At 55.5% G+C, this 10491-nt stretch overlaps 2 protein-coding genes across 2 annotated transcripts in view; one reads left to right on the top strand and one right to left on the bottom strand.

Moving 5' to 3' along the window:
- Nucleotides 1-4700: 4700 nt before the first annotated feature.
- On the bottom strand, nucleotides 4701-10485 carry MTO1 (mitochondrial tRNA translation optimization 1). The gene is made up of 12 exons (XM_026051333.1): nucleotides 10458-10485; nucleotides 10180-10379; nucleotides 9989-10103; nucleotides 9308-9597; nucleotides 8437-8549; nucleotides 8117-8307; nucleotides 7728-7858; nucleotides 7152-7356; nucleotides 6904-7075; nucleotides 6240-6358; nucleotides 5612-5769; nucleotides 4701-5445 (listed from the first exon to the last, which is right to left on the bottom strand). The coding sequence occupies exons 4-12, from the start codon at nucleotides 9533-9535 to the stop codon at nucleotides 5245-5247; spliced, it is 1518 nt and encodes a 505-aa protein (XP_025907118.1). The 5' UTR covers nucleotides 9536-9597; nucleotides 9989-10103; nucleotides 10180-10379; nucleotides 10458-10485; the 3' UTR covers nucleotides 4701-5244.
- The window catches only part of CGAS (cyclic GMP-AMP synthase), a 6276-nt gene continuing 5535 nt past the window's right edge, over nucleotides 9751-10491 (top strand). The window contains exon 1 of the mRNA XM_026051276.1: nucleotides 9751-10362. Within this exon, the coding sequence (XP_025907061.1) occupies nucleotides 9751-10362 (612 nt within the window). The remainder of the gene's footprint in view (nucleotides 10363-10491) is intronic.

The raw sequence follows: 10491 nt of genomic DNA, 5'->3' as shown, positions 1-10491 counted from the left end.
ACAGCTGATCACAAGCTAAATGGAAGCTGCACGGGATGAGCTGGGGAGCAGGGAGCAGCACGGCCTGGGAGGGCGTCACTTTCGAAACGTTCTGGTTGCCTCCCAGGGAGGCTCGAAAGCTGCAGGAGGACAACGGGCTCTTCCAGGGCACGAGGGAGCTGAAGGAGAGGCCTGGTGGGTGGAAAAACTGCATCAGTCTCCAAAACACACTGTTTATCCGGCCTTTTGTGAAACCTGTTTGTGCCTCTCGGGCTATTCCTATATTAAGAATTAAATTACAGTGAGATCCTTTAAAAAAAAAACATAGGTTACTTTTCTGGCTGTGTATCCACTCATCCCTAACCCTTTATGCATTAGATATTTACACAACATAATTCAATTTTGTAAGCTTTAATATCCTGCCTGGATGACATGTTAACCTCTTAATATGTTAGTTGAAGATGGCTTTTCCTTGCAATTTGCCAAGTGAAAGCTCAACGGGCAACATTGCTGTAACAAAACCTGCAGACCAAGTCCCATATAAACCCTAATCCCCAAAAAACACAGGCYGAGAAGAGAAGGTTGAGAGGGGGTCTGATCAATATGTACAAATATCTGAGGGGAGAATGTAGAGAGGATGKGGCCAAACTCTTCTCAGTGGTGGCCAGTGACAGGACAAGGGGTAACGGGTACAAGCTGCAACACAGGCAGTTCCATYTCSATGTGAGGAGGAACTTCTTCCCTGTGAGGGTGCCAGAGCCCTGGCACAGGCTGCCCAGGGAGGCTGTGGAGTCTCCTTCTCTGGRGATCTTCCCAACCCGCCTGGATGCCGCCCTGTGCCCYGTGCTCTGGGTGTCCCTGCTGGAGCAGGGTGTTGGACTGGATGAGCTCTAGAGGTCCCTGCCAACCTCAACCCTTCTGTGAWTCTGTGACCCAAGTTCTTCATGAGTGAAGGAAAGAAGGGAGAAAGAGCAGGGATGAGGAACCTACTGAAAACCAGCTGCTGTTCAAAAGCAAGTTTCAGGCTCTGTTCATTTGCATCTATCTAGGCCCATCTTAAGCAACATTAATTCTTTCAAATTTATATATATATACACACACACACACACACACACACACACACACACACTCACACACAACACTTTTATAAATTAACAAGGTTCCTTTCTCTCATTTGCAATTACTGATGATTGAAGCTGTGTCATTCCGTACATTAAAAATCAGCAGTTACTCTAGCCAAAGATAGTTCCCTAGTAAATAGGAAAAAAAGCAAAAATCAAACTMCTTTTAAGTATTTCGTTTTATAATAACAGCACAAGGGTATTTTGGAGAAAGAAACACAGGCCTSTTTGGCATTGCAGATGTTTCTGTATAAAACAAATAGGCACTTAAATGGCATTTCCCAGGGAAAGAAAGAATAGATGAGTTTAAACAAAATTACATCCCTACTGCTGCTGCTTGACTTTATTTCTAGTAATAATACTCACCATTATGCAGCCTGTTGCCAAGGTGCTTTTGTTTGTGACGGCAAAACTCTGATTCTTTGGAGAGGGAGCGGGTGGCTCGGCAGGGAGCTCAGGGGATGGGGATAACAACAACCCCAAGTGGAAGTAGAGCTTTTCCACCCTGCTTTTGCCAGCACTTCCTTGCTATTGTAATTCCTACAAAATCCCTTCTGGGCAAAGATCCCAGGAATCTCCACATTAATTGCCTGGCAAGAGAGAAGTTGAGACCCCGGTGCTCCAAGTGATGGCTCCGTATCCGGCAGGGCCCCGTCCTGCTCTGTGGCTCTGCCCCGCGCTCCGGCAGCGGCTCCCATGTGGCCTGTGGCAGGAGGCCACGGAAGCGGGACCGGCCGCCCTGTGGAAGCGGGACCGGCCGCCCTGCGGCCTCTCCAAGTGCCCCTTGGGAAGGCCTGAGCTTGTGGCACAGGTTGTCACCTGGTGATTCACGGCTACGGAGCCACCTGGAACCACAGCCGAGGAGCTGAAGGACCGGAGTGCACAGSCTGGCTCCGTGTTCCTTCCCGCCCGTGCTCCCAGTCCGCCTGGAGAGTCGCTGCCGGCACCAGCTCCCTCAGGAGCAGAGGAGCACGTGGGAGCAGAGGCTCCTGCGGCACCAGGAAGCCCTCGGGGTGCCGASAACAGGAGCGTTCGCCCTCCACCTCGGCTGCCTCTCCTCCTGGCAGCGGCTTTCGGCCACACGTGCCRGGCTGGTTGTTCCCAGGGGAGTCTGCAGCCGGCTCCCAGCCGCCTCGAGCTCCGCAGGGCCGCCCCTGGAGAGGAGGCAGCTCTGACTGAGACATGGATGGGGAAGTGGATAACCAGGGCATGTTCAAGCCTGCGGAGTGCAGCTAAACCCCCCAAGGAGATGTCACAGGCCATCAAAGAAACCAGACTTYAAGTCTAAATAAGGGATGGAGGGGTTGAAGCCAGGATGAAGAGGTCACAGCTCCCCTTTTTTAAGCTAGAAGGTTTGCCACGACTGGAATTCTCTGCACAGAGACCAAGGCTCACGTTTCACATGTGGGACCACATGGAGTTATAGAGGTGCCCTGTGGAGTCAGAAGCCCTTGGAGCTGAACCTGCTGCATCTCTTTCTCCAGGACCACACACACAAACCTTCTCAGCAGTTTCAAAAGAGAATAAACCCTCTTTTTTTTTTTCTTTTTTTCCACCCCCGCTCTCCTTAAACATCCTATGGTTAAGGCAAGAGGAGATCTCAAATCATTCCCACCTTACCTTCCTGTTTCACAATAGGAATTATGGTACAAGTTTCCCACCTACCAGACTAACATCCTGGACACTGAGTAACAGCCCAAGAAAGGGATGCCACGTTGTCCTCCAAACAGCCCATGGAGCGATGCCTGGGGATGCGGGAGGCTGCGCTTTGCTTCGCTTGACGCCCAAACCTCGGGCACCGTCAGGAKCCTCCGGCGGACAGCGGTGCAGAACCGCTGCCACAACGTCCTCGTCTGCCCCCGCTACCGACAGCGAATTGTTTAGCATTTCCGTGCTCGGCTCCCTTAAGAAAACAAGCAGAGCAGCTGCTTATTTGTACCTACGACTTCATTTAAAGTTCAAAGTCTTTTCCAACAGGAAGAGCTCAACAAGCATAAAATATTACAGCAAGCCCTACTTAGGCAAAATGGTTAATACCTTGTGCTGTTCGAACCTGTGCCCATGGCAGGTTTCACATCTCAGCAATCAGGGGATCATTAATCCCYACACGTGAACAGAGAACCCCCGGTRTTAACACAGACGCTTACCAGGAGGTGAGGAAAAGCATCACACTGAAAACCAGGGAGAGCCGCTGCCAGGGAAAGCCCTTTGGGAGAGCRGAGCAGCAGGTCCATGTGCCTCTGCCTTAGCTCTGCCCGGAGGCGGCTTCCTGCCACCTTTCTCCCTCCCAAGCCACAGCTGTGCCACGTGGAAGCRCTAGGGAAAATCAAAGGCTCTCCTTTTCACAGGAGAGCACCTGAGCTGGGGGGAGCCATCCCCTCCTTTTACCCCCAGGCTTTGCAGCATGGACACGAATATATTTAGCACTATGGACTGAGGGAAAACTGCCTRCCTTCTTTGCAGAGGGTGAAGGGCTTTGCCTTTAAAGACGTTATAGGAAGCAGGATTTTCCTGTTGAAGGGCTGCTGAGGAGACAAAGAGCTAGGAAAAGCAATTCAAAGATTGCACAATCTCTCACAAAAGTGAGAGGATAAGGAACTCAATGAGGCTTCCTTCCCAGTCTGTTAAAACTGCATGGGAGATGTGTAGGGAATTCGGTACATTAATAATGATAGGAATGCAGAGTTAATGCACGATGATGTGAGGAAGAGAAGCATGAAGCCTTCTCCTGAATAGGCAAGACTGGAGCCCAGAGGCCTAGAGAGGCACGGGGAGCAGGACTCTGGGGACGAAGCTGCTTTTCCAGAGCACGGATTTTGGTGCCCAAGTTGCACTGCACAAGGTGTAACTGTCTTTTTTTTTTTTCCCCCAAGCTCCAGGACTCACCAGGTTGGAATGATTCCCTGAGCTAGCCATGCTGAAAGGAGCGTAGGTGCCACGGGGCAGATGCACGTGAGCTTGTCCGAAGCGCTGCGGCACGAAGGCAGCTCTGGAGCTTGCTCAAATCCACATCATAGACAGCACCTGGCTAAGAGGGAGGTTTTGGGGAAGCCTCGGGAAGGCAGGTGACTCCCTGAATGGATGCGTGAGCTCTGCCTGCCCCCTCGTGCCTGGGGAGGAACCACTCACCCGGGGCAAAGACACACCAAACAGCTCCGCAACTCCAAATGGCAGATAAATTTATTTCCAACAGAACTCGTTCCCAAGCCAATCCTTTCTCAGCCTCTGTATTAGGCCAAGCATCATTCATCTTCAGCGGTTCCTATGTACCCACATTCATTTTTTTAAAAGAGGTGCATTAGTCCAAGAGTCCAGTTTTACCTATGTATGAAGTGCACTTCAATGCAATAGCTACTAAAGCAAAAGCAGCGTGTAAGGTTTGGAAAAAAACAAAGCTCTTCTGGGGAAAGCATGAAGTTTTAGAATACTTGGTCACTTTTCTGAGTGTTGCATAGCTTGTAAAATTCACATTTTCATTTTTTCCCCTTATGTAGCAAAACAAACCTGTGACAGCTTTTTTTTTTTCTTACAAGATAACCAAGCTCTACGGACAGTTTAAAGTTGGGTTTATTTTAATGGAGAACAAGGAAAAAAAARAAAAGAAAAAAAAAGCAGCGTTACAGTATTTCCATCCCACCAGTCTGCAGTGTTAACTTCGCTATTCACGCCACACACACACTCTTGTAGCCAAGTTTTTCCTCCTGGCCAACATCACACGTTAGGTATTACAGCCACAGCCTGGCTATAAGGGAGCACCGAAGCCACCGGAGCTGCTCTCCAGCTCAGATCACCCCGGGCTGCTGCGGGTTCTGGTGGGTCTCTAACGTCACACCGAGCAAGCCGGACACCCTCCTTGCAAGACGCTTTCCAGCAGATCTTCATTACCTGACTTAGCTTCCAAATAGGTGGAATTTTAAAAGCAATTCCCATTCTTCTTACTTGCACCGGTGACACCGCGGGCTGTAACCGGATTCCTGAGCATTTATAGGGGTTGACACATTCGTCACATTCATTCTGCTCAGCGATACCACCAGAGGGTGCACACAGAGCTGCTTCAGCTCCAGCCAACACGAATTCCAGCTGGGAACAGGTTTATGAGCAAAGATGACCTAGTCACGTATTGTGGGAGGAGAGATGCGCTCTTCTACAGCGGTGCCTTAGCAAGGGCACCCTCTGGCTCTTCTTCAGAAAGCTCTGCTGAAACCTGCGCCTGGGAAGCGCCTTTCCTCTCAGCCTGGGGCAAGTCCTTCACTCTCTTTGTGCTCTGGTGATTCGCCTTCACAAATCGCAGCAGGTTCAGAACAGCAGCTGGAGTAATCCCAGGGATGCGGCTGACTGCACCGATCTGCGTGTGGAAACAGGAACAAGACAACCAGCAATGAACTTCACTCCGAAGCCAGTGAGAAATCAAACGAAAACCAGGGTTATCTTCCTSCCCCGGCCTCCTCTCCCTCCCGTGTCCCTTGGAACGACACGCGAGGGTCTCACGAGGGTTCAGCTCCTGATCTCACCGTCTGCGGGCGGCTGGAGTCGAGTTTCTCCCGCACCTCTGCGGACAGAGAGGCGTCGATGGCAAAATAATCCAGGTCCTCGGGCAGCTGGAGGGCCTCGTCGCGCCGCACCTCCTCCATCTCCTGCTGCTGGCTGGCCACGCACCACTCGTAAGCAGCTGCGGGGAGATGGGGGAAACCAAAGGAGCAGGTCGGGATGCGCCACCAGAACTGGCCATTTCCAAGAAATTTGGGAAGGAAATGATCAATTCCAGAGGGAGTGTTGAAAACATCAACAGGGAGGTTTCAGTTAAAGAGCYTCCCCTGCCATCACTGCTTTGGAAGAAGTCACACCCCTCAACTTCCTACATGAGTGGAGGCAGAACTTGGCTTTTTCCCCCTTTCAGGAGCGGACAGTCTCTTTGACAGAGGAGGAGGGAGGAAAGGGGCAGCAGTGAGCGCAGCCACGTCACTGCTTGCACACCACAGAACAGGGACAGCAGCCCTGGGCAGCACACGCACCCTCTGGCAACGGGCSCTCCGCTCCACTAAGAAACAACGCGAATCCAGAGGGAGGACTGGGGTGGCTGCCCCGACTGCACGAGCCCCGTGCACATCTCACGAGAAGATCACGACACTTGCAGCCTACCTTCTATTTTGAGCCTCTCTGCCAGCTCTCGCCACTCAACAAGCTTCCCCAGGGGATCTGGGAGAGCCCTTGCCAGAATCTCCACGTTGGCCTCCGAGTACTGAAGGATGTCAAAGGCACTGTGGAAAACAAGAGTAAGTTTAAACTGTATGAAAGACTCTTGCTCGTTTAACAGATTTACAGCTATCCCCAGCTTAAACTTAACCTGGACAAGTGCAGAGACAAGCTCAGAGTAACTGCAGGAGAGCATCACGGGGAACCTTTCAAGCAGACGGAGTCAGTGAGGTCTCAGTCACTGACTTAGAATGGAGAGGGAGGGTGAAGCAGAAGATGGGTAGGGGATGCCAGGGCTGTGGTGTCCAAGAACACCCACACCTGACACTGCCCCCAGCTGAAACGTCACAAAGTGCCACCATCCTGCAACACTCCCAATATGGGCAGCAAGAACCAGCTGGACCGGGGCAGTGTATCCCAGGACACAGCGTCAAGCCAGGAGAGCAGTGTAAGCCAAACACCAGCACTGCTCTGCTGCTGCRGGTGAAGAGGAGGCACCAGTCCCTGAAGGGGCTCGAGCTGGAACGCCCCGGGTGAGTCCCGACGGCCTCAGGGTGCAAGGTGGACAAGAGGCACCAGTGCTGGGGCAGGAGCAGGCTGCAACCTTTACCTGAGAGGTGACTTCCGATTGCTGCTAATGGAAACTTCTGGAATTAACTGGGCCCATTTGGATGCACTGAACTGAAGGGCCTTCAGCATCGCGATTCCRTCCTCCAGAGCAGCCTTCATCCTAACCGATCGATCGTACCGCTCCTGGGACACGCACCCGGCTTCCTTAAAGCCTGCGGAGGGCGGCAGGGCCCGTGAGCGGAGCGCCGGCGGCTCCGCGCGGAGCCGGCGCCACAGAGCGGCGCCCACCTCTGCCGGTGAGCCTGGCGTCGGCGTTGTCGGGCCGCAGGGACATGCGGAACTCGGCGCGGCTCGTGAACATGCGGTAGGGCTCGCGCGTGCCCAGCGTGGTGAGGTCGTCGATGAGGACGCCCACGTAGGCCTCCGTGCGGCTCAGCACGAAGGGCGGCCRCCCGCGCGCGCGGAGCCGCGCGTTGATCCCGGCCACCAGGCCCTGTCGAGGGAAGCGCCGGCCGCCTGGGACACGCTGGCCCGGGATGGGGGRCCCTGCGCGTCCCGGGAGGGCCGGGCCGGGCAGCCGCTTCCCCTGGGAACCGCAGGGGTCTGAGGAGCTTCCTGGGCCTTGCCCACATGGCCAGGGACCATCCCCATGTGTCTTCCGCCATGCCCCTCGTGCAGTCTCCAGGCTGCAGTATTTGGCAGTTCCTACCATCACTGCAGTTTCAGCAGCACACACAGACACCGACGTGCACGTGCACTTGGGGCAGGTGTGACACCACCGAGGAACGACACCTCGTGAGCACCACGTGGGCTCGAGGGGCCGGCGCCCCGGGGCGAAGGCCCAGGCAGCTCCGGTTCACCCACCTGAGCCGCAGCCTCCTCGTAGCCTGTCGTGCCGTTGATCTGTCCCGCAAGGAAGAGCCGCTGGACAAGGCGGGACTCCAGGGCAGCYGTCAGCTGCCGGGGGTCCAGGAAATCATACTGTACCCCATAGCCTGTGACAAACACGGACAGACGTCATGGGATGGATTGTGAGGGCCCCTGTTTCGCCAGAAAAGCCCTCAGTCAGGCAGAGTGACTTAAGGTAATAATTTTAGGATTAAGTTTACAATTTAAGAACAACCAAGCCAAAAACTCCCCATCTGGGAATTAATTTTGTTTCATATTTACTTTGTTACGCTCTAAACAGGGGCCGATTCCTACCGCCTGGCAACAATACAACCAATAAACTTCGAATTGCTCCTCGCCCTCACCCGGCTGCAGCAGCTCGGCTCTCTCCAAGCCCGGCGTGGACCTGATCACCTGCTCCTGGAGCTCGGGGGGCAGCGTCATTGACATGCCCTGGGGGTAAATGACGTTGGAGTCCAGGCCCTCCGGCTCCAGCCACACCTGGTGTCGGCGGTTTGGGAAGCGCAGAACCTTAGATTCAAGAGAGGGACAATATCTGCAACAAGAAACAACCACAGGCGTCACCTGGCAGGGCAGCGAGGGAGCTTCCCAGAGCAGAGCAGGGAAGATCCAGGCAGTCTCAGGGGAGCAGCTCGTGACCCCAGGCACGCCGCCRCTCACTCACCGGGGCCCCCTGGTCGTCTCCTTCACGTGGTCGTTGAGGTGCAGGTTATCCAGGACGATCTGCTGCGCCCTGGGGCTGGTGTAGGTCAGGTAACACGGGAGCTGATCTTCGGGCTGAAAGAGGTCCAGGCTCTCTGAGGCGACCCGGGCACAAGGCTCTGCCCTCGTGGAATAGCTCTGCTCTATKAGCATCTCCAAGGGCTCATCCTCACACCTGCTCTCAGCTCCATGGGAGCTGGGAAGCACCAGTGTGCCCGATACACACACGCTCCACCTGCCAACAAYTGGGGAGCCTCTGCCACGCGCCCCATGGCAGCTCCAGAACAGAGGAAAACACAGCCCGGGGGCTGGGATTCACGCTCCAACCTAGACACTGCTCSTAACTACAGGGTGGACTTCCTTTGTGAGCAACAGATGGAGTCACAGCTTTCAAACTAACCACAGGAACTTGAACCCTGAAGTAAGGGCRGTAAGTGCTGATCATGCAACAACAGAAGAGTTTGGTGGAGATACAGCACATCTCTCCAAACCCTAAAATTAACAGGGAAAACTCAAAAGCATTTCACTGGTTCTTCTAAACACAAAAGCAAGAGAYTAACACTCAAACTGCACCACTGCACTTCACTCCTCCAAGCCTCCTCTACAAACACTGACGATCAAACAATATTACTTTATGCCCTTCTAATAAGTGATGAAAATTCCTATGTGCTGTGTGGCAAATTATCTGCTAGCACTTAATCCTGTGCTGCTTAACTACACAGGAACGCCATTAACTTCCCAAGCTTTCCTCGTGAAGGTGCCGTTTCCTCTGTGCCCGTTTTAGCTACTTCTCCCGGGCGGAAGCGCCGGGAGTGCCGCCGTCGGCTGCCCACCTTGATCCACACGGTGTCGCTGAGGAAGCTGAAGGGCACGGGGGGGTTGTCGGCCGCGCGCTGCTCCAGGCCGCTGAAGTCGATGGTGTCCTTGGCAAGCCTGGGCGGCGTGCCGGTCTTGAGGCGACCCATGGCGAATCCCAGGTTCTCCAAGGTCTGCGCCAGCCCCACGGCCGGCCGGTCTCCGAGCCGCCCGGCCGGATGCGTCTCCAGCCCCATGACGACCATTCCCCTCAAAAACGTCCCGGTGGTCAGGACGACGCTCTCAGCGTGGACTCTGCTCCCGTCCCCTGGAAGTTTTGAGGCATTATGTATTGTAGTATCAATCCAGCCCCACGTTTCCCCTCGTATTCCACCCCTCGCACCAAACACCCGCTCTTGGGACTGCTACTTAGAGGCCGGCTTGCTAGACCGGCAAGTGGCAACAACGCCCGAGTCTGCCAATGAAAGGACCTAATCTTTGCAGCCTGCTCCTGCCGAACGTGTTAACACGGAATGGAGCTCAGGTCACTCATCCACGGGACATAAAGCGCAAGGTGCGTAGCCTCCCAGCACCTCCCGGCGCCGGCTATGGTGCCTTCCTGCAGCCATTAACCGCGTCTGGGCTGCAGAGTCTTCCCTGCCGACCCGGGCCGCTCTCCGGCCGGAGCSCGTGTCCGGCCGATGCCGCCGGCTACGCACCCAGGACGACTCCGGCCACGCGGCACTTGCCGGGGCGCTCGGGCTCGGCCTCGGCCAGCAGCAGATCCTCCACGGACGCCTCGCGCACGCTCAGCAGCGGCGTGCCGAGGATCTCCTCCTGCGGCCAGAGGAGCGGGAGGCAGTTTCTGCCCGGGGCGGGAGGGCGCGGGGCGCGCGCGGCGCCCGCTCACCTGCACGCGCTGCCGGTAGAGGCGCCGGTCGAGCTGGGCGCGGAGCCCCCACACGGCGGGGCCCTTGCGCCGGTTGAGCACCTTGTAGTGGAGGCCGGCGCGGTCGCAGGCGCGGCCGCACACGCCGCCCAGCGCGTCCAGCTCGCGCACGAGGTGGCCCTTGCCGATGCCGCCGAAGGACGGGTTGCAGGAGAGCTCCCCTGGGCGGCGCAGGGGCGGTCAGCGCCGGCCCCGCTCCGCGCCCCGCGCCGCCCGCCCCGCTCCGCGCCCCGCGCTACCGATGGTGCCGATGCGGTGCGTGAGCAGCAGCGT

This window comes from Nothoprocta perdicaria, unplaced genomic scaffold, assembly GCF_003342845.1.
Source record: "Nothoprocta perdicaria isolate Ctin4 unplaced genomic scaffold, notPer1 scaffold_74, whole genome shotgun sequence".
In the NCBI taxonomy this organism is placed as follows: Eukaryota; Metazoa; Chordata; class Aves; order Tinamiformes; family Tinamidae; genus Nothoprocta; species Nothoprocta perdicaria.
The sequence above is the reverse complement of the archived record's forward strand: the minus strand, read 5'-3'. Positions and strand labels throughout refer to the sequence as shown.